At 41.2% G+C, this 26425-nt stretch overlaps 2 protein-coding genes across 3 annotated transcripts in view; one reads left to right on the top strand and one right to left on the bottom strand.

Annotated features, from left to right (window-relative positions):
- The window catches only part of WDFY1 (WD repeat and FYVE domain containing 1), a 43493-nt gene extending 33835 nt beyond the window's left edge, over window positions 1-9658 (bottom strand). For both annotated transcript variants that reach the window (XM_044241700.1, XM_044241699.1), the window contains exon 1: window positions 9476-9658. In XM_044241700.1, coding sequence (XP_044097635.1) covers window positions 9476-9612 — 137 coding nt within the window. In that variant the 5' untranslated portion in view covers window positions 9613-9658. The remainder of the gene's footprint in view (window positions 1-9475) is intronic.
- A 5512-nt stretch (window positions 9659-15170) lies between these two features.
- On the top strand, window positions 15171-24775 carry MRPL44 (mitochondrial ribosomal protein L44). The gene is made up of 4 exons (XM_044241701.1): window positions 15171-15398; window positions 16938-17406; window positions 21521-21699; window positions 24488-24775. The coding sequence occupies exons 1-4, from the start codon at window positions 15220-15222 to the stop codon at window positions 24657-24659; spliced, it is 999 nt and encodes a 332-aa protein (XP_044097636.1). The 5' UTR covers window positions 15171-15219; the 3' UTR covers window positions 24660-24775.
- The last annotated feature ends 1650 nt before the right edge of the window (window positions 24776-26425 follow it).

Below are 26425 nucleotides of genomic sequence, written 5' to 3' on the forward strand. Positions count from 1 at the left end.
TTCTTAGCAGTGAACTGTAATGGCAGATAAAGCTACTTCGTATATTCTAGAAACACATCGGGATCCAAGAAAGGCTACTGTCGGTTGAGAACATGATGTCATATCCTCATGGCAATGACGACAGCTAAGACCTCCATTTTATACTTAGCAAAAGTAAGGAGAGTCAAAGTCCTAAAATCAAAGAAACCAACATCAGTTTGTCTGGTCGTTTTGTCCAATTTTATTGCTCTTTTATCAGAGGATGATGAAAATTTCACATTTCAAAACATTACAAAAGTAAATAATTCAAAGCCGAGCAGCTTTTATATGGTAAATAATAAAACAAATTAAAAAAAAAAAAAAACCCTTTTTAGAAAATTCTACATTTTATCCCCCAAAGCAGTAACCTCTAAACAATAAGGAAACTTGAAGAATTAAGTAACTTTTCCCCTCCAAACAAATCTAGAGTGTGGAAAAGTCTAGGTCTAACTTCGAAGCTCTTATTTGGTACAAAGAAATCCTGACTTCCATGCTAAACAGGAACAGTGACTTAACAAAATTTCCCTTGACTAACACGTATTTTGGGTTTTGTTTCAAATTTTCATTTACATTCTAGCTAATATACAGTGCAATACTGGTTTCAGGAGAATTCATCCCTCACATACAACACCCAGGGCTCATCACAAGTGGGCCCCTTAATCCCCATCACTCATCTAGCCCACCCCTCAACCCCCTCCCTCCAGGCACCCTCAGTTTGTTTTCTATGGTTAAAAGTCTCTTACAGTTTGCTTCCCTCTCTTTTTTTCCCCTTTCCATATGTTCCTCTGTTTTTTTCCTTAAATTCTACATATGAGTGAAATCATTCAGTATCTGCCTTCCTCTGACTTATTTTGCTCAGCGTAATACATTCTAGCTCCAACTATGTCATTGCAAATAGCAAGACTTCCTTCTTTGTAATGGCCAGTGTTCCGTTATATACATCATATGTATATAAAAAAAAATACACACACACACACATACACACACCTTCTTGACCCATTCATCAGTCGATGGGCACTTATTTTTAGAATAAAATAAGCTAGAGAAGAGAAAAAGTTATTAAGAAAATCAAACTGAAAACACATTTATAGTACTATACTATAAGAAATCCACACATTAGTGGGCCCACACAGTCCAAAGTCATGTTGTTCAAGAGTCAACTGTACTTGCTGTTTTAAGCCACTGAATTTTGAAGTGGTTTGTTTCATAGCAATAACTAAGTGATACGATGCTATCTGTTCCAAAAATAGAATACCCTCCTTTTTTTTTTTAAGATTTTATTTATTTATCTGACACAGAGAGAGAGAGAGAGAGAAAGAAAGCAGGCACACACAAGCAGAGGGAGTGGCAGTCAGAAGGAGAAGCAGGCTCCCCACTGAGCCGAGAGCCTAACACAGGGCTGGATCCCAGGACCAGAGATCATGATCTGAGCCAAAGGCAGACGCTTACCTGACTGAACCAACCAGGTGCCCCTAAAAACTCTGAAGAATACTTAGGATTCTGACCTTAAAATGAAGGACAAAAATAGCATATGGCCTTTACTGAGTACCAAGGATTTAAAAGTACTGAATAAACACTCATTAAAAGCAAGTTGAAAATGTAGGAAATCACAAGTATTTATAAAATCTTATCTGCTTAAACTAGAAAGAGGAGGAATGAAGATAGATTCCAAGCAGGTTCTTGTGAAAAGCACTGGCTCTCCAACCCAAAAGCATCTTGTGGGAGTGCAGATTAGTATCACTTTTAAACCTAAAACTCTGTGAGACGGACATGTGGATTCAATACAGTTTATTTTCCAATACGATTACCCTGAAAATCATGCCCACACTTTGATAAATAGATTGAAAAAGCACACCAGTGCTTTGGTAAAATCACAAGGACAAATTCCGTCTAGACCGATACATCAGCATTTCTAAAACCAGTTGTTGTTTTGTTTTGAAGTAGGCTCCGTACCCAGTGTTGTGCCGCAGGCTTGAACTCATGACCCTGAGATCAAGACCCAGTCTAAACTCAGGAGTTGGACGCCCAAATGACTGAGCCACCCAGGCGCCCCTTTTTAAATTTCTCAAAAAACACACTAATTATCCCAAAACAGCTAAATGGAAGCAATTCAACCATTTTTACATTATAAACTGATAAACGAGGATTACTCAACTAACCAATTAAACACAGAATACAGAGGACAGCATATGTTACAAATTAAGCCCAAGCCCTGATATTTTTAAACTCTTACACTAGTTACGTTTGAGGAAATCTGATTTCCCAGTCACTTTTAGGACTGCTGATACTATTTCATGTCTTGATAAATCACCAAACATTTCTGTTACTTTCAGCAAAGGATATTCTTCCCTACTCTAACTACCTTCCAGGGCTACAGACACCAAGTGTAACTCTGGAAGCCTCAGTGCTTTCTCTAACATCAGGATGCTAGCCTACAAGAGAAGGAAAAGGATATGGTCATCAGTGCAGTCTGCTTCTACCAAGTAAATAGCAGTTTCCTTTCAGCCAAGTCTCCTGAACTCTGCCCTCTTCATTCCTGCTGTGGAAAGAGGCCTTTCTCCTTTGGTAACAAAAAGGGGAAACACTAGATTTTTATTGAACTGACTATCTTAACAGAAAGGCAAGGAAACCACCTTTTTTTTTCCCCAAGGAAAATTAGACTGGTTGAGAAAAATTTAAATTTCCATCTCCTTCTACAGTCTAGGAGAGGAATTCTGAACAGCTCTAACTCCCCGTGATGATGACGCTTGGACTCCTGACTTTGTCACAGGCAGATTTCTAATCCCAAGAGGAAGGCCACTAACATGGCACGTCCATCAGCTCTTAAATGAGGAATGCCTCTCCAGAAGTCAGACGGATGGTTTTCTACCTGCACATGTTTTCTTTTTCACTTGAGAAACCATTCCTGTTGTGATCTGCTCACCGTTAGCATCAAAATGATTTTTGGTGATCTCTGTGCTACCAAGAAGGCTAAAAAGCCATCAGAACCTCTAGCAGTAGAAGCAATCCAGCAGGAGGCGTCAACGGAGGGTCCATTAAACACTTCAACTTAGGGGGAAAAAAAAGTCCAAACTCTATCCATATCTATCCATTCTACACGTCTCGAAACACAAGGTTAAACTAACCCCCCAAAAGCAAGTTTGAGGCATTCAGGAAGAGCAGCCTCATTTCCAATTCTGCTCCACGCTTCTTTCTTCCTACCAGGTCTGTTTACTGATTCCTTCAAACTAACAGCTGAGAGACCACTGCCCACTGGCTTTCCATCTGGGAGAAGTTTCTAAAAGCAGGGGTAGAGAGTCGCTAATGAGCCTCCTGGGAGACAATACTTTACGTGTGTGGTCAGAAGTCAATGCTGGAGGAATGGAGCACTTTCTGCGTGACTCTACACAGGGTTAGGACTCCCAGAAGCTCAAGCCGCTTTCCTCTGGACTCCGCCCCTTACCTTTCCTTCACCTGTTCTGTCTATGTCCTTTTGCTGTAATAAACCATGGCCGTGAGGACGACCATATGCTGGCAGTCCTCCTGATGAATCAATGAACTGATGGGTGGTCTTGGGGCCCCCGAACACAGCAGGGCAAAGATTTTATAACAGAAAACTCATGACTGAAATGACTCCTGACCAATATGGAAATGATGAGAAGACATGACTCAAAGACAGTTACAAGAACTTGGGCTTGTAAGTGACTCCCAAAATTGTTATTGTGCTACTTCATACAGAATGTTTTTTATTTACACACATACACACGCAAAGCAAACTCTTTAGCTTTTGATGAGATTAAAATAATTCCAAGGGAAATAATAACAGCCAACACATACACAGTGCTTTCCCTGCGCTGGCCACTGTTCAATGCACTTTGCATCTTAATTAACCCAGTTCCGAGGCAGATTCTACCCCCATTTTGCAGATGAGAAAACTATGGCACAGAATGAATAAGCAACCCGCCCCGGGTCACACGGCTGGGATTCAAGCTCAGGCATTCTGATCCAGAATCCGCTCTCGACTATGCTATAAAAAGAAAGTGATCCTCACAGTAAAGGGCCACCCTGACAACAGAGGAATAAATGCTTCCTGCCTTCTCACTTCTTCATTTTATTTTCTAACACAAATCAAAGAGTCTACTTTTAGGCACTGTGTGACAACAAAAACACAGCAGTTAACACCCCGGGTTTCTGTAAAAGCCAACAGCTTCCAGCTATGCCAGGCTTTCTCTGAAGTGGAACGCTTGAAAATCAAGTTGTTGATTCAAAATTGCTTCCATGTGAACAGTCAGTAAATATGTAATTTTTCCCTCAAACTCCCTTAATATGCTTAGAAGTTTCTAAAAGGAAACAAGTATGTCAACATAACGGCAGTAAGAAACGTAGATGTACCCATATATGTTAAAAGTTGGATTTCTCTAGTTGTTAGGGTTTACCAGCCTAAGGGCAACGTCCAAAACACATGAGATCTGCCTTTGTTTGACTGTGGCCAGGAAACTGAGTTCCTAGCAGAAATCGATCATGGCCCCCAGACCCTGATGCAAGGGCATAAGCATGTTCATCCTCCAACTGTCTTCCAAACACGAACACGGCAGGACGGCAGCCTTGCCTTACTTCTAAGGCTTTATCATAAAGTTTTTTCTTTTTAAAATTCTACCCTTCCACTGACTCTTAAGAAATTTTTGGTGCAGTCCATAGGGAAAGAAAAAGTTCAAAAGGCAAATGTGTTCAGGGAATGGGTTTCTGCAGTTCTGTTCAGAAAGCTGAGTCTCGTTTTCTGTTCAGGAAAATGATCGCTGTAGTTCAAGTTCCTAAACTGACCACTCAGGTTAGTACTTTTACTTTCACAGTTTCCTGACTCGAGAGAGAGACAGTCCGTCCTATTTTACTGATTCAAGAATTTTTTTTAATTTTTTTTTTTTAAGCTTTACAAACGTAGCGTACTCAGCAAGCAGAAAAACAGCAGTTCCCAAGTTCAAGCAACTGCAAACTAAAGTTTAAAACACCAATTCAGGTCTAGTGTGACAAAGGAGTTTGGGGTAATTATGACTCTAACAAAATCTACATGAATGCACACAAGAAAGGAGTTCCCATTTTCTGTTAACCCTTTGTGGTACAGGAACTCCAACATTTCGGATCAGACCCCTAAGCTCAGAAGCCAAACCATTTCGTGACTCCAGGTACAATGGAATTAGGCTCAGTGTTCCACATGAGTTTAACACTCTTTGAGGGGATTGTGTGTTTTCAGATTTGTCGTACATAGGTTGGTTTTATTTATTTTTTATTTTTTTAAAAGATTTTATTATTTGACAGAGAGATCACAAGTAGGCAGAGAGGCAGGCAGAGAGAGGGGGAAGCAGGCTCCCTGCTGAGCAGAGAGCCTGATGCGGGGCTGGATCCCAGGACCCTGGGATCATGACCTGAGCCGAAGGCAGAGGCCTAACCCACTGAGCCACCCGGTGCCCCCCCAGTTTGGTTTTAATGGGAAATCGATGGGTACATATAAATGACTCCAGGTAAATATATCTCAGAAACTGACAGAAAAGAAGGCAAAGTATACAGTGCTCACCCCCAGTGGGCCTACACAGGTAAGTACCAGGACAAGTAACTCTGACAGAAAGTGGTTCTCAAAGTGGGGTTCCTGGACCAGCAGCATCAGCATCAACATCACTGGGAACCTGGAAGAAAGGCAAACTCTCAAGCCCCACCCCAGCCTCAGTGTCAGAATCTGATACAGGCTCAAGTTTGAGAACCACTGACGAGAAATACCAGATAAATAATTACACGAAGCCTAACCCAGGGTATCTCAAACACAGCACTACTGGTATCTGGGGCTGGTAATTCTTTTCGTGAGGTACTTGGTTTCCTGTGCTTTACAGGATGTTGTGCCCCATCTCTGGCCTCTACCCACTAGATGCCAGCAATACCCTCCTCCAGTTGCGACAACCAAAATGTCTCCAGACTCTGCCAAACTTCCCTGTGGGCCCAAACCACCCTCTTTGAGAACCACTGGCCTAGTTTAGAAAACTGGACGCTAACTTCAGGTGACCCTCACATCTTTCACTTTTCCTCTCAAAATGCTCTCAAGCCAGTTCTCGCTGCTTTTAGCATTTATAAAACGAATTAACTTTAGCTGGAACCTACTTTAAATGTTAAGAGTTAATATTCTGAGCATTAAAGAAGAAGTTATACAAAAAAGGTGTAAGCTTTGTTTAAAAAAAAAAAAAAAAAACTAAAAGAAGGAAGGATAATTGAATCATAGCAAAAGGTAGAATCCTAGCATTTTACACTTGCTGCTGGAACAGTTGATCGGTGACAGATAGTGCCTGGATTCACTTTGCCCAGACACGCAGCTGGATGATGGCAGAAAGAACCAGAGCCTCCCAATCAGACCTGGGTTCAAATCTTCATCCAATCACTTACTAGCTATAAGGCCTTGGGGAGTGACTTCAGGATCCTTTATGCCTCCATTTCCTAAACGCTAAAGGCCCACCGCTGTGGGATGCATAAACCCACTGTCTGTTCCAAACACCCCCAGCAGGGCCTGGGGACAACCCCTGAGGTTACATGCACGGCTGCTTCTGCAGGAGAACACATGAGCACTCACACAGCATGGGATAAATAAAGAGTACAGTCTCGTCTCTTCAGGCCAAGTTTTTGCACCAGTGAGTTTTCAGGCCCAGTTTACAAACAAACAAACTAACCCACCTGTGACTTTAAGAATACAGTGAATTTTGGAGCTACTGAAAAGGTTAAAAGGTTAGCCATTGTTATTTCCAAAGTATAAATTCTGATCACATCACCTGCTTTGCAATCTCATGGTTCCTCACTACCGGCAAACTGAAATCCAATTCCTAAGAGTGGTGCACAAGGAAGGCCCTTCCCAAACTGGACATTAGGCCCTCCAGCTCTCAGGACTCTCCCCTGCCATGGCTACTCATACACCTTTTGCTCTGGTCACCTAGATGTAACAGTGGTCCTTCAGCGCGTCCTGTTCTTTCCATCTGCCTGGTGCAGGGCTGTGCACCCTCTTTCCTTCACACAGCCCACTCCTCTATCCAGTGACAGCTCCTGAGGCTTTCCTTGAACCCTGGCCCTCAAGGACACTCTTTCCTCTGTGTCTCCCCAACACCCTGAAAGCTGAGAGCACAGGGCCACCTCCTCACCGGTCTGTCCAGCTCTTTGGAAACAGAGATTTTGGCATCGCTGCCGCTCTACCCCACAGATCCAGCCCAATGTCTAATAAATGCTTGTTTGATGAATAAGGGTGGTCAGTATTCTGTTTCCCTAATATGCTGGTTCCATCAGGTCAAGGGCCATAAAAATCAATGAATCAAAAGTCAGGAGGGCAGGTGCTGTGACTTTTCATCCCTGCTCTACTACCCGAGCCTGGACTCAATAGGTACAGTATTTCCAAATCTATGAATCAATGAATAAATGAATGTATGAATGAATGACTGAAGAGGATGACACACATATATGACAATGTAAAGACGCAGCAGCACATCCAACAACAACAAAAACCCATAGCCAAGTGTTTTCATAAATTTGATAAAGTAAGGCACCTGCTCAAAAATGTCCTACCTTCAAGGAAGCTCCAGGGGGCCTGAAACACAAATGAAAAACACAAGACTCCAAGCATCATCTGGTCCAGTCATCAGCAAGGGCCCTGCTGTGCCCCAGTGAAAAAATGAGCTGATCTAAGGCTCCCCCAGAACATTTCAGTCCCAGAGCAGCTAAGTAATCACTTTCCATAAAACATTTATCAGCACTGCTCCTTGCCAGTAATCTCAAATATTCAGCTATTTATCCAACATGCATGAGTCACGATATTTTACTAAATAAGATAGCTAAGTTTTATAAAATGTTGTCTGCATCTAAGTTCATATCATGCAAATATCATTATTGTGTCCTTTGCCCCCCCTCCCCCACCCCCACACGTTCCCTTCTTCTCCCTCTGGCTCATGCTCCCACCCCCTTCTTCCTTTCCCTTACAGCTTCTGTACACCAACACCCAGGTCTTTCCAACTGCTCCCCACCTCCTTTGAAGTTAGCTACATGCAAATGAACTGGAGAGACTACTGCCTGCTTACAATAAAAGGCCTCAAAAAGCAAAATACAAAGGTCAAGTAGGCACTGGAGGCTTCAGGTTTTCTGTTCCCAATCAGGACAGGCCTCTCAATGGTACTTCAAAAGCTATGACTGCGGAGGGCTGGACTATGCTGTTAGCTCTAAGGGGACAGCAAGTACCTCCCATCTTCCAGAAGGCCTTTATGACTTTTGAAATATCACCATTTAAGAGCACTCATTGTAGCAAGGAAACACAATTTCACTCTGCAAACATCAGTCATTTCCTCCAAATTCCCACCGTAAAGCCACAAACCTTGTAAACACTTAAGGTTTTAAAACACTTAAGGTTTTAAAAACACTATGGTTTTAATACAAATAATATGTCTTCAATCCAATCACACAGCCCTGGGCCGACCAATGAGCTGGAAAGAAGTGACTTTAGGTGCACAGAGACATGCTTTAGCTATGAGTTTAATTCTTTATGGCACGTGATACTGGTTTTCCATTAACGGTGGAAAATAAATTTTTCCTTGAAATAAAAGCATCTAACCTTTTCCAAGATAAATCTCTTTTACAAAACAAAACAAAGCAAAACAAAAAAAAACAAAACAAAAACACCCAAAAAACTATGTAGTAAATAAGAGTTCAGATGGTAATAGCAGCTGTAAAATAAATAAATAAATAAATAAATAAATAAATAAATAACTGATCTAGGAAGCTGGTGCTGTGCGAAAAGAGTTGTCAACCCCAGAGTAGAGAAGAGAGTGAAAGCCCCGGAGTTCTGCTGAGAGCAGGGAATCCCTGGCACTGCCGCCAGTGCTCCTGGCTCCAAGGCTTGAAACTGACCGCCGAGGTCCAAGCACCCCCACCCCCACCCCATAGAGGTCGCGACGCTTTCGAGGAGCAAGCAAAACCCCACAAAGGAGAGCAGGAACGGGAGTCCCGCACTGGAAGGGGCGCGGTGGGACGGGGTTGCTAGGCTGGAAAGGGTGAGGATCCCCAGCCAGACAGGCGCGGTGGGGGGGTCACTGACTGAAGGGGCTCAAGGGGACGAGGATCCCGGGCTGGAGGGGCGGGTCCGGGGTCCGGGCTACAAGGTGGTGGGGGGGATCCCGGGCTGGGGGGCGCGGTGGGGGTTCCCGACTGAAGGGGCGCACCGGGACTGGGGTCCTGAGCTGGAAGGACGCAGTAGGACCGCGGGGCGGTCCGGAGGAGCGCGGTGGGACCAGGGTCTGGAGCTAAAGGGTGAAGATCCCGGACTGGAGGGGCACGGCGCAATCCCGGGGGTCGAGGACGCCCCCACGCGGAGAGGGAGACCGCCGATCCTACTGCCCCCACACCCCGTCGCCTGCGGGAGTACGGGCCGCCCCGATCGCGTCTCGGCCGGCGCACCACCCGCCGGCCCTACCTGTCCTCGCTGGCGGTGATGACGCCGTCCTCCTTGGGGATGAGCAGCGCGGCCGTGACGGCGTCCTGATGCCCCTCGATCTTGCTCAGCAGCACCGGACGGCTGCTCTGCGGCCTGGAGTGGATCTCGGCCGCCATGTTCGCGCGGCGGCGGCGGCCTCCCCGGCCGTCGGCCCATCAGCTGACGGCCGGGCGGGCGGGGACGCGCTGGCTCTGCTCTGGCTCCCGGGGCCGCGTGGGCGCTGCGCCGCCGTAAGCTCCCGAGTGCTGCCGCCCCGGCCCGTATTGCCTGGGGAAGCCGCGCAGCCCAAAACTCCCAAGGCCTGCCGAGCGCCCCAGACGGCGCCTCCCGCGGACGCGGGAAGTGATAAAGGTTGAAAAGTGAAGGCATTTACCCAGGAATGGGTTGAGCAGTTGGAGGGGATGAGGAATTGTCTCCCAAACCAGAGTCTTCTGGAAATAATACTACTTTGTGTTTATTCTAAGAAGCCATTGTTTGGAAGACATTCCAAGATACTGGAATTGTGAAAAAATATAGGGCAGTTTAGATTCCTTGAATGACAGTAAGTGACACTCATTGAGTGGTGACTATATACCAGGCACTATTCCAGTTTCTTTACACGGATTGTCTTACTTAATGCTGCTAATAAACTTTAAGAGATTGAGAGGTGAGTGTTCTTGTATTCTCATCTTACAGACAAGAAAACTGGACCATGGAGAAGTTAAATCACTTGCTTAAAGTCGCACAGTTATTAGAAAGAGGAAAGTAGCTAGCTCTAGAACTCCAGGAGCTGGCTTGGTACTCTGAGCTAGGCGCCTGCATTGCTGGAAGCTGGCCTGGTGCTCACAGCTGGTTCTTGCTGAACATAAACATTAGACAATGCCACTCTATAAACATGAAATTGTTCAAGCCATGAAAATGAACAAATATCCCTCTATTCTGGCCAATAAGAGTGACTCCTGTTTCTTTACCAATTACAGATTTAGCTTCTGCCTAGTCTTCCTCCCTTTTGACGAAATTAAAACCTCCAATCATAGAATTATCCCCGTTTCCTAACAGCATCCAGCCCAGTCCAGAGGAAAACCCTTCTTCCTTAAACCCTCCCTGAAATCACCTAATCCAAACCTAAGTCCCACAATAAGTTCTTTCATTCACCAATGCCCCATAGTTCTCATCATATGCCTTCTGCCAATTAGCAACCAACCCAACATGTTCAACTATGAATGTGTTTCCGGTAGCTTTTGGCTGGAGTACATCAGTAGCTAAGTTAAAGGGTCATGATGGGGACCCAGAAAATCATTGACTCTGGAGACCTCCCCTCTTCAACCCACACTCCCCCCAACACTGTATTATTCTGACTAATGAATTGCAGAATTCCAATACAGTTGTGTGGTACACAGGGCTATCCAGCACTTAAAATGTGACTAGTACAAATTGAGTTATGATATGGTGGCAAAATACACACTGAATTTTAAAGACGCAGTATGAAACAAAACAAAAAGATATTTCATTAATAATTTTCATATTGCTTACATGTTGAAATGATAAAATTTAGATATACTGAGTTAGATATTTTAAAAATTAATGTTACCTGTTTCTCACTATTTTTTAAAATAGCTAATGAATTTTAAATTACATATGTTTCACAAAATGGTCATTCGTGGATTTATTCATTCATTCAACAAACATGTATTATACACCTACTAAGGACCATACGCTGGCAAGATTAATAAGACATGGTTCTTGCAAGGCTTTTACAGTATGATGATTAGACAGGCTACTAAACAATATTTTTAAACAACACATATCTATTGGTGCCTGCTATGAGCCAGGCACCATTCTGCATGCAGCTGTGCTCCGAAGACACAAAAATCACTTGTCCATTAGAACGTATACTCCAGTGAAAGAACCAGATAATAAAATAAATAACTAAGTTACATAGTATATTAAAAGGTGTTAAGTGCTGTGAAAAAATAAAACAGTGAAGGGTGATAAGGACGATTAAGGGTATTACAATTTTAACAGGGTGGTGTTGAAGATTTCAAGACACAGTACACAGATTGCCTTCATAGAAGGGAGGCAGTCAGCAAACACTCTTGGCCTGCAGCTCCCTCAGGGTCTGCTTCAGAAGAAGGGAGCCACCGTGGCTTGGCCATGCCCTTCATGGCACAGACAAAATTCAGTAACTAAAAGAGAAAGGATTATAAAGGCCTGGCCATGTTGGTATGGTGCAGGACACACTGATAGAGCTCTCTCCCAGGTTGGATGAGGTTTTGTCAGGCCTGTATTTCAGCAGACTTCTCCTGCCGAATCCTGTTACATCTGCCTCTCTCTTCACAGCTATGAGTGCTTAATAAATATCCTGCACACCAATCTCTGTCTCAGCATCTCCTTGCAGAGAACGCAGCCTGAGGAAAGGCTCCACGGGGAAAGTGACATCTGAGCGAAGAAGGAGAGCAGGGAGCAAACCATGTAGAAATATGGAAGATCTCCTTTCCTGGAAAGGAACAGCAAGTGCTAAGGCCCTGAGGTGAGTGCAGTTTTCTAGGGCTGGCAAAGCAGGTGGTGTGGCTGGAGCAGAGTGAGCGAGGAATACAGAGAGATGAGAAAGAAGGGTCACCAGATGGATCATGTTAAGCCCTGAGGTCATGGTAAGGACTTTTGCTTTTCCTTTAAGTGAATGCTTTTCCTTTAAGCCAGTGGAGGATTTTGAAGGCAGAAAACTGCCTTAATCTGCTTTTAGTCTTAAAAGGCAAGGATGTCAGTTGGGAGGCTAATAAAATAAGGCAGTTGAGAGTTGATGATGGTTTAGCACAGACTGCACATGGTGAGAAGACCGCAGAGTCTAGATATTTCTGGAAGGTGAAGCCAGTGAGCTTTGTTGGATGTGGGGTATGAAATAAAGAGGAGTCAGGATTTGTGGGATGACCAACCAGAGGAATGGAACAGTCTGGAGAAGGTATTTGGGCAAGAAGACAGGGAGTTTGGTTTTGGATATATGAAGCTCGAAAGACCTGTAGATGTCCAGGTGGAGGAGTTAGCGGATGATCAGGCACAGGAGTTTTGTACACACAACTGAAGAGCAGAGAGGCCTCTTCTGAACGTATAACATTGGAATTTGAAGGGATATAGATGAAGTGTACCAGGCCGCCCTGGGCGGGGTATGTTTCCTGGGCCTGGGTCCTAGAAACATGTAGTCTCATTATTGAATAACGGGACTCTTATCCATTTATTGAATAAGTAAACAAATGAAATAATAATAAACAAATTGAAAAAATAAACAAATTCATGAATGAATTTTAAAAAACTGGCTAATTCCTCAACTCTGTGAGTTAGTGGTAAAAAGTCTCTGAGACTTTTTTGTCTCTGTTTTTGGTTCCATAAACAATGTTCTCATTGTATTTACTGAGAAACTCTCCATACAGAGACAACCCATTTTAATATACATTGTTTGCTTCAACTAGATTATTAGATTATTTCTCCCATTAAGTGAACTATTACAGAAATAACAGTTTCCTGTGCTTATAATCCATTTATCTGATGAATGAATTTTCAGTGAACTTTTTTTTTAAAGATTTTATTTATTTGACAGAGAGAGATCACAAGTAGGCACAGAGAGAGAGAGAGTACAGAGAGAGAGAGAGGAGGAAGCAGGCTCCCTGCCGAGCAGAGAGCCCGATGAGGGACTAGATCCCAGAACTCTGAGATCATGACCTGAGCCGAAGGCAGAGGTTTAACCCACTGAGCCACCCAGGTGCCCTTCAGTGAACTTTTTTTTAACATGCAGTGTACATTTATTGAAACACAAAGACCAGTCATGATCTTTTTTCATCCCTTCTTAGATAATTTGCTTCACCCAGAAATCCATCAGCTCTGTTTTATGATATGTGCCAACCTGCTATTTCCTCCCTCCCTCCCCAAAGAGAACCCTTTTCTAGGCTAATGAACCATTCAGATGTTCCCTCTTGAAAGGTTTATCTAAGAGACCGAATCGAGTTGTATGATCTAGCAAAGAAAAACAAGAGCTAGACGATAGTTAAGAACAGATTTTATTCTGGAACTACTGCGATAAGGGAAAAGAGACCTCTGTATGGAACTGAGCTCAATTCCAAATACAACATGGACCAGGGCAAATTATAGCCATGGGGGCTGGGAGGTGTCCGAGAACACTGAACTAAGTGGAAGCATCAAAGGTAAGGGTGGGGGGCAGGATTCTAGCTAAACCAACAGGATTCTTCTGAAGGCAGGCCAGGGTGATCAGGTATCACCAGGGGACAGTGGTGGGTGATGAATTTGGTTAGATATTAAGGGTAATCATATATTAAGGGTGGGGGAGCCTTTCTTTTTTCTTTTTTCTTTTAAAGATTTTATTTATTTATCTGACAGAGATCACAAGTAGGCAGAGAGGCAGGCAGAGAGAGGAGGAAACAGGCTGCCTGTGGAGCAGAGAGCCCAATGCGGGGCTCGATCCCAGGACCCCGGGATCATGACCCCGAAGGCAGAGGCTTTAACCCACTGAGCCACCCAAGTGCCCCGTGAGGCAGCCTTTCTAAACTGACTTAGGATTCTTGCTGAAAGCAGGCTACGCAGTCCCAACAGACACCAAAACCTAAGGTTGAAGCCTCATTACAAAGAGGGCATAGGGGAGTCTGACTAAAGTTTGGTCAAGGGGAGAACCTTTGTCAGAGCCTAATATTAGAGATTCTTGAGCTAAGTAGTAACATCCCTGGGTCTGCGTTCCAGGGAGATGAATGAAGATGAACGGAGTCTGGGGAAGAGAGGAAGGTGCAAGATGTGTTTGGAGGTCTGGCAAGGAGGTGAGGATCACCATCAGGTAGCCAACCGCTGCTAGATGTGACACCTAGACAAAAGTGGGTGTTTGTGGAAAAAGGAATAATTGAAGACATAGTAGTCCAAGCTGGGTAACTGTGGGCGGACACTGATGCCATGAACAAGTAGAGAGACCACAGAAACAGGTATCTTTTGGGGGCTAGATATTCAGCCTGCAACTCAAAATTGAAAATTCTGAGAAGCCCTCCTTTGTGAATTAATATTAGAGCAAAACATTTATATGAACAGGTGGGTAGGAAAGTTTCTACTAAAAAGTGGAATATAAAGGGGGAAAGAAACCCTTATAATCCCACTGTTCTCATTTTTATATATATTTTCAGATTTTTTTGGCGGGGGGCGGGGGGATGCTTTAAAAAGTTTGTACTATTAGAAATCGAAATTTTGGTTAAGTCAGTATCACTTCGTCTAGGGTTCCTTAAAAGAAGTTTTCTGGAGACATGTTGGGTAAATATTCGCTCCTAAATAGTGGCTGGGTTGAGGGTCTGTAACTCTTAAGACTAAATACACATACATCGACAAGAAGTGTTTTTATTTTTATTTACTTTTTTAAAAATTACTTTTATTAAGACTTTCACGTGTTTTCTTTAGACTGAGAGTGAAACAGGTTTTTGCGCTAATGAGAAAGGAAAGAACAAGAAAGCAACTGAGGGTGAAACAACTCCCACACATTTCCGGACCCAAACGCCCCTCACTCCCCATCACCTGAAAGTAATCTCTGGGTTGGCAGGAACCAGAGCTCGCACATGCGCAGTAAAACTCAATGGCAGCCGCCCGCCTCCGGGTACTAGCCCCGCCCGGATCTCGCTCACCTCGCCCAATTCCAGGGGGACTGTGTTACCGAGACACTGGTCCGACTTCCTTCCTTCCGCCTTCCATTGCTTTTTTCCCGAGAAATGGCATCCGGCTTGGGGAGACTGCTTTTGCGGGGGCCTCGCTGCCTCCTGTCACCGGCCACTCCCACTCTCGTCCCGCCAGTTCGGGGCATGAAGAAGGGATTCCGTGCCGCCTTCCGCTTCCAGAAGGAGTTAGAGCGATGGCGCCTGCTTCGGTGCCCGCCGCCGCCCGTGCGCCGGTAGGAGGCTCCTCGGAAGGGGTCGGGGTGGGCGTCGTGGACCAGGCGGCTGCCGGGAGGGTTGTTCCTCGTTAAAGCGCCCCTGGCTTGAGCCTAGGACGTTTGCCGTAGGGACACCCGTGGAACGTGGACGCGTGGGCTGAGGCCCAGGGAATGAATTTCTGCCGCGGGTTGGAGCGCGGGGCTGTGCCCGACGCTTTGGAACTCGTACTTAGAGCCTGTCAACTGAGTTGTGAGAAACGACGCCTGCCGGGGCTAACTAACCTTTGTGTAGGCTTGGGGGTGTAGTTTCTCTCGTAATGGCTGAGAGTTCCTGGGTAAGAGAGGGGAGGAACCGTCGCACAGCATTGCAAGAGCAAAATTAAGTATGGGCAGCTACACGTCTGTTTGCCAGAATAAAAGGAAAACGGTTGAGCTTTAGCTTTCTTGCCCCAGTTAATCTTGTTTCTTCTCAGTCTTGTTCCAGTAGTGTCTGGCATTAGCAGGACAAGTGCAGTAGTGTGGCATGAAGAGACAGCAGCGTAGCTCCCAGGGACATCTGCTACGCCTGAGGTCTTGAATCTTGTTCTCTAAAAATGTGACTTTGACGTGTAGTCGTGGCGATGTAAAATAGGACTCCTTTTGTAGGTGTTTGAGTTCCATGTTACTGCTGTTACAACCGATGGAACAGTGATTAGTTTTGAAGTTCTTACTCCTTGGGAAATGTAGTGTGAAATTTTGATAACTACTTTAATATTGCCCCCCCCCAAGTTGAACCAACGTATACATCTGTCAGTAGGAATATATATGTGTTCATATTCTTATACTCCTTCAAAACAATATTATTTTCCTAATAGGCAGAAAATAGTATCTCTTAACTCACGCTTCTTTGATTACTGTGAGCTTAGTCACTTTTGGCTTTTACAGTTGGAAGAAACTAAGGATTGTATAGGTTAACGTACATTTTATGACTTATAACCAAGATCTTTACATTTTCTTAACCATTTTTTCTTAAAAGATTTTTATTTGGATTTCACTGTCTCTTTTTAGAAAGACCTTTTAGCATTCTTGGGAATGCTTATGAGCTTTTAATCTATTTGTAATGATACTAGATTATTTAGATGCTAACTTAAGTGGGGGTTTTTAAAACTTAATAAAATATGGGAAGTATAGCGTACTTACTGTTTAGAGTTTGAGCCTGTGAAGTTATAACTCCTATTTTGTACCTGCATATAAGGCACAATTCCATGGTTCTAGCAGAAATAAAGACTCAAAAAGATAGGGTAATGGCTTAATTTCTGATGTTGAAGAACTTTAATTTGGCAGTTGGCTCAAAGGCAGAATGAATCCACCAATATATATAGCAAAGAACCAGGAGTAATCATCTGACTTCAATTTTAACTTTCAGAAAATCTAAGTGTGGTGTTAAAATGAAACTCAGTCTTTTCTTTATTTCCTTTATGTAATCAATAAAGTTGCATCTCAGTTAGTTTTCACGTTATTGTAGCATCTTATTGCTCTCTTTACCATCTCTTACTGTCTCCTGTTTTACATTTTTAGTTCAGAGAAGCCCAACTGGGATTACCATGCTGAAATACAAGCATTTGGACATCGGTTACAAGAAACCTTTTCTTTAGATCTTCTCAAAACTGCATTTGTTAATACCTGCTATATTAAAAGTGAGGAGGCCAAACGCCAAAACCTTGGAATAGAGAAAGAAGCTGTTCTTCTGAATCTTAAAGACAATGAAGAACTCGCTGAACAAGGGACGTCTTTTTCAAAAACTTGCCTCACACAGTTTCTTGAGGATGCATATCCAGACTTGCCCACTGAAGGCATTAAAAGTCTTGTTGACTTTCTCACCAGTGAGGAAGTGGTATGTCACGTGGCCAGAAACTTGGCTGTGGAGCAGTTAACACTGAGTGCAGAATTTCCAGTTCCCCCACCTGTTTTACAGAAGACTTTCTTTGCAGTGATTGGAGCCCTGCTACAGAGCAGTGGCCCTGAGAGAACTGCTCTTTTCATCAGGGTAGGTGATGCTTAATTAAAGTGCACATGCTATGCTAGGACCTGCTTGGGGTGAACAGTAGGTTGTAATTCATTTCTTGAAGGTGATCTGTGGATTTTTCTCCCTACCAAATTCTGAGAAAGACCTAAAGCTTTTTTTAAAAATGTTTATTTGAGAAAGAGAGTGTGCACATGTGTGCATGATAGTGGGTGGACAGAGGGAGAGAGTCCTAAGTAGACTCTGCTGAGCATGGAGCCTGGTGCGGAGCTCCATCTCATGATCTGAGGTTACCTTGAGCTGAAACCAGGAGTCAGAGGCTTAACCGGCTGCACCACACAGGCACCCCCCATATGTGCATTTTAGAAACTGTTCTAGGGAGATGGGATTAGAATAATTCAACTTGTGCTCCCACTGAAAGTTCTAATAATAAACTAATAAGACCATTTTCCTGTGGGGAAAAATAGGAGGCATAGGTGATCACCAATAAAAAATCTGGATTTCTTTTTTTTTTTTTTTTAAAGATTTTATTTATTTATTTGACAGACAGAGATCACAAGTAGGCAGAGAGAGAGAAGAGGAAGCAGGCTCCCCGCTGAGCAGAGAGCCCGATGTGGGGCTCGATCCCAGGACCCTGGGATCATGACCTGAGCTGAAGGCAGAGGCTTTAACCCACTGAGCCACCCAGGCGCCCCCTGGATTTCTTTTTATATCCCTACTAATATCTTAGGTATTCACATTGTTTTTCCTTTACCCTGCAGTTGGTTATTCTATATTGGAAGTAATCCAGTGATCCATACATAGTGTAGCTAACTGTATGTGTCTCATAAGACAACTCTAGATCTATACATTAGAAAATTCAAAGTTCTCTATTGATGACCTATAAATTTACTTTTTTTTTTTAATTCCCAGTATAATTAAGATTCAGTGTTCTGTTAGTTTCAGTGATAAATATTATTTATTGACGAAGCCGAAATAGAGTTCTAGTGCTCGGGTAAGTGTTGTAATGAAATTAACTATTTTGTGAACTAAGGTTTTTTTTTTTTAATTTCTCCCCTCATGTCCCCATTCACCCATCCTGTATTATATACTGTGTTTGTTAACATGAACTAATTGCAGTATATTGTGACAATTCATGTTCCCATATTTTCTGTCAACACTGGTAATTTTTTTTATTGGCAGATGAATTCTACTTTGAATGGTCATAATTTTTCTATTTTTTTAGTCCTATAAATTGAAAATATTATCAAGTCTTTAATAGTTTTTAAAGAAAGCTATTGTGAAATTACTTAGATGATTTTTTTTAAATCATGAATTTAGACAGTGAAGTACTATTATAGGAGTTTCTGCGAGAAGTTACCACTATTCATTAATTCGTTTGTTTTAAAAATATTTTTCTTACTGATAAAAATATATTTCTAAGTTGTGAGATAAGATTTTACCTTTATGAACTTCGGTGGTGTTTTTTTTTCAAGTTTTTATTTAAATTCCATTTAATTAATGTTTAGTGTAATATTAGTTTCAAGAGTAGAATTTAGTAGGGGCGCCTGGGTGGCTCAGTAGGTTATGCCTCTACCTTCGGCTCAGGTCATGATCCTAGCGTCCCGGGATTGAGCCCCACATCAGGCTCTCTGCTCGGCAGGGAGTCTGCTTCCTCCTCTCTCTCTCTGCCTATTTGTCTGTCAAATAAATAAAATTTAAAAAAAAAAAAAGTAGAATTCAGTGATTTATCACTTACATATAGCACGTACTCATCACAAGTGTATTTGTTAATACCCATCACCCATTTAACCTACTCCCTTGCCTACCTCCTTTCCAGCAGCCCTGTTGGTTCTCTGTAGTTAAGAGTTTCTTTTATGGTTTGCCTCTCTTTTCCCCCTCCGGGTCCATCTGTTTCCTTTCTTAAATTCCATATATGAGTAAAATCATTTTGTATTTGTCTTTTTCTAGCTGACTTATTTTATTTAACATAATACTCTCTAGCTCTACTCATGCCATTGCAAATGACAAGATTTCATGCTTTTTTATGGCTATGTTGTGTGTGTGTACACCACTTTATCCATTCATCAGTTGATGGACATTTGAACTCTCCATGATTTGGCTACTGTTGATAATGCTGCTATAAACTTTGGGATGCACGTGTCCTTTTGAATCAGTATTTTTGTATGGTTTGGGTAAACATGTAGTAGTATAATTGCTAAATCATAGGGTAATTCTGTTTTGAGTAGCCGCCGTACTGTTCTCCAGAGTGGCTGCACCAGTTTGCATTCCCACCAGCAGTGTAAGAGTGTTCCCTTTTCTCCGAATCCTCCTCAACTTCTGTAGTTTCCTGTGTTTTTAATTTTAACCATTCTGACTGGTGTGAGGTGGTATCTTACAGTTTTGAAGTGTCTTTCTTGATGTTAAGCATATGTTCATGTGTCTGTATGTCTTTGGAAAAATGCCTGTTAATGTGTTCTGCCCATTTCTTAAATGGATTATTTGTTTTTTGTGTGCCGAGTTTGGTAAGTTCTTTATAGATTCTGGATACCAACCCTTTATCAGATACATCATTTGCAAATGTCTTTCCCATTCTGAAGGTTGCCTTTTAGTTTTGTTGACTGTTTTCCTTTGTGGTACAGAAGCTTTTTGTCTTGAGGAAGTCCTCGTAGTTCATTTTTGCTTTTGTTTCCCTTGCCTCTGGAGATGTGCCTAGTAAGAAGTTGCTATAACCTATGTCAGAGAGGTTGCTACCTGTGTGCTCTTCTAGGATTTTGATGGTTTCCTGTTTCACAATTAGGCTTTTATCCATTTTGAATTTACTTTTGTGTATGGTGTAAGAAAGTGGCTCAGCTTCATTCTTTTGCATGTTGCTGTCCAGTTTTCCCAAATTTATTGTCTTTTTTCCAGTGGATATTTTTTCCTGCTTTGTTGAAGATTAGTTGATTGACCATATCTTTTGGGTCCACTTCTGAGTTTTCCATTCTGTTCCATGGATCTATATATGTTTCTGTGCCAGTATCCTACTCTTTTTAAAAATTTATTTATGTATTTATTTCATTATTATTTTTTAAATTTTTATTTATTTTATTTTAATTTTATTTTGGGGGTGAGGAGGGGCAGAGGGAAAGAGAGATAATCTGAGCTGAGCTGAGCTTGATCTTACAACCCTGAGATCTTAACCTGAGCTGAAATCGAGTTGGATGCTTAACTGACTGCACCACCTAGGTGCCCTAGTACCATACTGCCTTGATCACTACTACAGCCTTGTAATAAAACTTCAAGTCCAGAACTGTGATGCCTTCAGCTTTGATTTTCTTTTTCAAAACTGCTTTGGCTATCTGGGGTCTTTTGTGGCTCCATATAAATTTTAGGATTGTTTGTTTTAACTGAAAAATACTGGTGGTATTTTGATAGGGATTACATTGAATGTGTAGATGGCTTTGGGTAGTATAGACATCTGAACAGTATTTGATCTTCCAGTCCATGAACTAGAATGTTTTTCTGTTTCTTTCTGTCATCTTCAGTTTCTTTCATAAGTGTTCTATAGTTTTCAAAGTACAGATCTTTTACCTTTTTGGTTAAATTTATTCCTAGATAGGGGATGTCTGGGTAGTTCAGTTGGTTATGCATCTGCCTTTGGCTCAGGTCATGATCCCAGTATCCTAGGATCCAGTCCTACATTGAGGCTGCTCCCACTGCTTGTACATGTACTTGCTCTCTTCTTTCTCTCTCTCCGACAAATAAATAAAATCTTTTTTTAAAAAAAAGTTTATTCCTAGGTATCTTATGGGTTTTGGTGAAATTGTAAATGAGACATGTTCTTTATCTCTTTCTGCTGCTTCATTATTGGTGTATAAAAGTGCAACAGATTTCAGGATGTTGATTTTTTATCTTGAGACTTGACAACTCATATATCAGTTCTAGCAACTTTTTTGTGGAATCTTTGAGTACTCTTGCCAGAATATCATATTGTCTGCAGCAACTATGACTCTTGTAAGAAAACTTACATGAAGAATTATATGGATATGAAAGGAGTAATACATTTTGTCGTTTTCAATTCCCATTAAGTATTAAATTCTGTTAAAAGTGTGCTTTGATTACAGTCCTTATTTTCTTTATACTACTTTAAATGTATAAATTGAATTTTTATATGCAGGACTTCCTAATTCCTCAGATGACTGGAAAAGAACTTTTTGAAATTTGGAAGATAATAAATCCCATGGGGCTACTGGTAGAAGAACTGAAGAAAAGGAATATTTCACCTCCCGAATCTAGACTTACCAGGCAGTCTGGAAGTACCACAGCTTTGCCAGTGTTTTTTGTTGGCTTATACTGGTTAGTAAAATTTTAATCTTAACTTCATAACATTGATTGGAAACCTTACAGCTGACTTTTCACAGTTCTTAATACAAGCTTTAATTACATTAACAGATTTAAAAAATCTCATTCCCATGATTTTTTTTTTTTTTAAGATTTTTGTTTCTTTATTTGACAGAGATCACAAGTAGGCAGAGAGGCAGGCAGAGACAGAGGGGGAAGCAGGCTCCCTGCTGAGCAGAGAGCCCGATGCGGGGCTCGATCCCAGGACCCTGAGATCAGGACCCTGAGATCATGACCTGAGCCCAAGGCAGAGGCTTCAACCCACTGAGCCACCGAGGCACCCCCCCTCTCATTCCCACGATTATCTATTGATTACTTTCCTGCTGGTCAGTCTTAGGGGAAGGTAAATAATCTGTGGTTTGCTAATAGTAGCTTTTGTTAACCAACTGTACGTTATAGAATTCCATTCATTTCAGTGAATAAGAATTTCATGTTAATTAAATATTTCTGTAGAAAAATAAAAGTTCTGATTCATAAGTGTTAGAGAGTTACCGTTAATCCACACTTGTAATAGCTTCAGCTGAGCCTAGGACTAGAAAAAGAAGGGCCTAGTTATCCATCAAAATATATAAATCAGCCCACATTGAGAATGTTTTAGTTTTGTTAGTAAACAGTTGGCTTGCCTCACACTGATTGAATATTTAAGAAACCTAGATTAAAATTTAGGTCAGTATTTTTCTGATCTTTATATGATGTAGGATTTTATAGGTTAAAGGCATTGGGAGACATCACAAAGGAGAAAATGGACAATGTTGTAAAAAGTTTCAGCTTTGGGGCGCCTGGGTGGCTCAGTGGGTTAAGCCGCTGCCTTCGGCTCAGGTCATGATCTCAGGGTCCTGGGATCGAGTCCCACATCGGGCTCTCTGCTCTGCAGGGAGCCTGCTTCCTCCTCTCTCTCTCTCTGCCTGCCTGTCTGCCTACTTGTAATCTCTCTCTGTCAAATAAATAAATAAAAAATCTAAAAAAAGAAAAAAAGAAAAAAAAAGTTTCAGCTTTAGTTTTAATTGAAATGCAAAGCAAAATAATGAGGTACTCTTGCTTATTAACTTGGTAAGTCTTAAGCATATCTTTTATCAGCAGTTCATATATTCCTAGTAGAAGAAAAGAGTGATACAGTATTTCTGTCAGTAATTTTGACCAGACGTCAAGAGGTTTTAAATTCTTCATATCCTTTGACTTGGTATTCTCACTTTGGGTGTGTCTCTCCAGATTGCATCAGAAATTTGTAAACAAATATGCATTTGTTGTTTACTCTTCATACCCCATGCCTATAACAGTTCCTAGGACATGGTAGTCAATAAACAGTTGTTGAACTAATATTATTTTTTTCAATTAGAAAATTAGAAATAACTTTGGAATCCAGTAAGAAAAGAATAATAAATGCACATGACAGAATATAGTACAACTAGGACAGGTGATTTTTTTAAAGAGACTTTTAGTGACATACAGAAATTTTGAAGAACGGCCTCTTATTTTTAAACAAAGCAGTTTGCCCTATTACTACCTGTGGTTGTCACTGGGTAGTAAAATTATTTAGTTTTTCCCTAGATTTTATGTAATGGTATTTTAAAAAAATCATCAGTGATACACTAAGACTATCATTGGGCCAGAAACATAATAAACATTTTGTAAAAGCTTGAAATTCACTCAGATGATTTTCTCATTCCATACTATTAAAAATATGTATATGGAGAATTATTACTGTAAAGTTTAACTTACATGATTAATCTTTGTTTCACTTCAAATTACTACCATAGCAAATATTTCTTAGCAAATTCCTTCTGTATTGTTTTTCTTTTTCCTACATAGTTTTGCTCATTTTTCTTTAATTTGGTTCTATTCTTCCTTAGCTTTCAAGTCAACTTACATTGAATCTGAGCTATTAAGTGGAATTGCTGCTCATGAGATTTTCAGAGATGCTTCTTTAGTTAGTAAAGTTTGGGGTCAGGGAATTTCTAGGAGGTAGTTAAATGTTATTGAGAAGTAGCACATCCATACCACACTTGTTCAGTGCACATCCTCTCCTCTCTGTGGGAACAGTTCTACATTTTTGGAGAAGAATTTGCCAGTTTTTTGTAATAGAAATATCAGTATAGTGGGAATACCCATTTTTGTTTAATTTGGCTTAACTAGAATACTGATACCCTTAAGTGTTCACTGTGCGACCTCAGTATCTTTTGGGAATAAATTGGAGTGGATTATCATATATAAAATAATGTTTTAAACCTTAGCAAGTTTTAAAGATCTAAAGCTCTTAATTTAAAGGACAGAACTGATTTCTTACTTATTTTAAAGTTTAGATGAGAAACCAGAAAGGCAACAGTTTTTTTCCATAAAACTTTTCTCATATCACAGATTCAGGATGAATTAAAAATAATGTAGTTATATTTTCCATGAACATTTTTAATAGTTTCTTATAGCAAGATTTGTATATATTCTTTAAATTCCTTCAACAACAACAACAATAGCAGCGGAACAAACCCATATTTACATGTGCCTTGGTTTTTTGATTTTAAAAATACTGGATCCATCTTGTGAGTTGTTTGTATTTATATGGAAATGTAAATATTTCTTTTCTAACTACTGCATATGATAAATGTGCAACAAAACTAGTTAATATCCAAAGCTCTTGTGTTATTTCTGGTAGATATTATTGCCAAAGTAAGATTTAGAAGCCATACTGATTTGTGGACTGTCTTATGATCACGGGTAATTTCAGACTACCCTTGTTTTTTTTTCCTAGTGATAAAAAGTTGATTGCAGAAGGACCTGGGGAAACAGTGCTGGTTGCAGAAGAAGAAGCGGCTCGAGTGGCACTTAGGAAACTCTATGGGTTCACTGAGAACAGACGGCCCTGGGACTATTCCAAGCCCAAAGAGAATTTAAGAGTAGAAAAGACTGTCACTGCCAGCTAACCTGTCAAAATAGTGGCAGCCTGAATTTTGTGAGCCAGAGAATGAGATAAATGTTGAAAATGTTCGAAGCTGGATATATTTCCAAATTGTAAATAAATAGGTCTTATTTCTCATAATGAGTTCCTAAAAATAAATAATATTTATCAGGTCATTGATTTTTTGGGGGGGGGTTCAGAAGTCTTAGATGTTTTTCCAGTAAGTTTTTTCTAAAGTCCTTGATTTTGTTATTTCATTTAACATGTGTAGTTAGATCTGTTTTATTCTTGGCTATCTTTGAGGTATCACCATAATTTGAATATATGTTTTACATGAACTTTAATACCAACAAAAAAGGCACTCTTTCTCTAAAGATTTTATTATAGTTTAATTTGATATACCCACGTTGGTGAACTGTTTCCATAATGGGATTTTAGCTAAAATAGTAATAACTCTCAACCCTTATAAATGTTAAAGTGCAGCTTATCACAATTAGACAGTTATTTACATGATCCCTAGAGTCTGTCTAGGTTTAAAATTCTGTACACCAATTCATAGCTACTCAATTTCTATAAAACAAATAAAAGATAAAGTTTATACTTTTAAAAGAAAAGGAAGTCAAAAGCAGCTAACTGAAAAAGTATGTATTTATCAATGTTATTGGAAAAACAAAGTATCAATTTAGTATTCCATAATTATAATCATAGCCACTGTGTACCAAACATTTTTTTTTTAAATTTTATTTATTTATTTGACTGAGAGATTGAAATCACAAGTAGGCAGAGAGGCAGGCAAAGAGAAAAACAGGGAAGTAGGCTCCCCACTGAGCAGAGAGCCTGATGCGGGGCTCAGTCCCACGCCCCTGAGATCATGACCTGAGCAAAAGGCAGAGGCTTAACCCACTGAGCCACCCAGGCACCCCCCAAGCACTGTTCTAAGTTTTATTTTAACACATTCAGTTTCTAGAGAACAAATTTTGAGTATGCCCTTCTAGTTCTTCAGTCCTTCCTTTTGGATGCAGTATTTCTCCAGCTGCAAATTTTTTGTTTGTTTGTTTCTTTGTTTCTTTTTAGCTTTTTGGCAATAGTGATCATTTTTAGTTTCAGTTTGTCAGTAGTCACTCCCAGGGGTTAATAAGAAAAATGGGACTTGGGAGTTGGGAATAGAAATGTTAGAACTGAGGGCACTTGTGCTGTAAAATCTTTTTTTTTTTTTAATTGAAATATTTTTATGTTTGAAGAGCAAGCATTAAGGTAAATATCCCGGATGACCCATTCAGGGAAGTTCATTTAATCCAACTTCCTGAAGCCTGCTTCCTTTACTGATGGAGATGCTGGTGGTACTCACTGAGGCTATATTTCCGGATCAGACCATGCTTGTTTGAGCAGGGGTGGCAAAAACAAGACCCCTGGCTGAGTTTTCACAGCTCCCAAAGAGCTGCTGGTGACCCATCTTGCTTTCTCAGATGCAAGGAGGTGAAAGGCTTGCTGTAAAATCTTTATAAGGGGAAATGAAGAGGACCTTTGGAACCCCTTTCCTGAAACTGGTCAGGGAAGTGGGAGTTTTATCATATGTAAGGGGGCTTTCAATATCCCAAGTGAAGCAGAGGCTGTTTTTAGAGGGGGAAGTTTGAGAACTACCTAACTGGCCAAATTGGTAGGTTAAATGATTTCACCCTTCTTTTTTTTTTTAAGATTTTATTTATTTATTTGACAGAGGTCACAAGTAGGCAGGTGGTGGGGGGGAGGGGGCAGGCTCCCCGCTAAGCAGAGAGCCTGATGAGGGGCTTG

This window comes from Neovison vison, chromosome 3, assembly GCF_020171115.1.
Source record: "Neovison vison isolate M4711 chromosome 3, ASM_NN_V1, whole genome shotgun sequence".
NCBI lineage: Eukaryota > Metazoa > Chordata > Mammalia > Carnivora > Mustelidae > Neogale > Neogale vison.

Coding starts and splice junctions, on each gene's coding strand:
- MRPL44 (XM_044241701.1), top strand. CDS start 15,220: ATGGCATCCGGCTTGGGGAGACTGCTTTTGCGGGGGCCTCGCTGCCTC. Junction 15,399..16,937: donor CCGCCGCCGCCCGTGCGCCG/GTAGGAGGCTCC, acceptor TTACATTTTTAG/TTCAGAGAAGCCCAACTGGG. Junction 21,700..24,487: donor TTTTTTGTTGGCTTATACTG/GTTAGTAAAATT, acceptor TTTTTTTCCTAG/TGATAAAAAGTTGATTGCAG.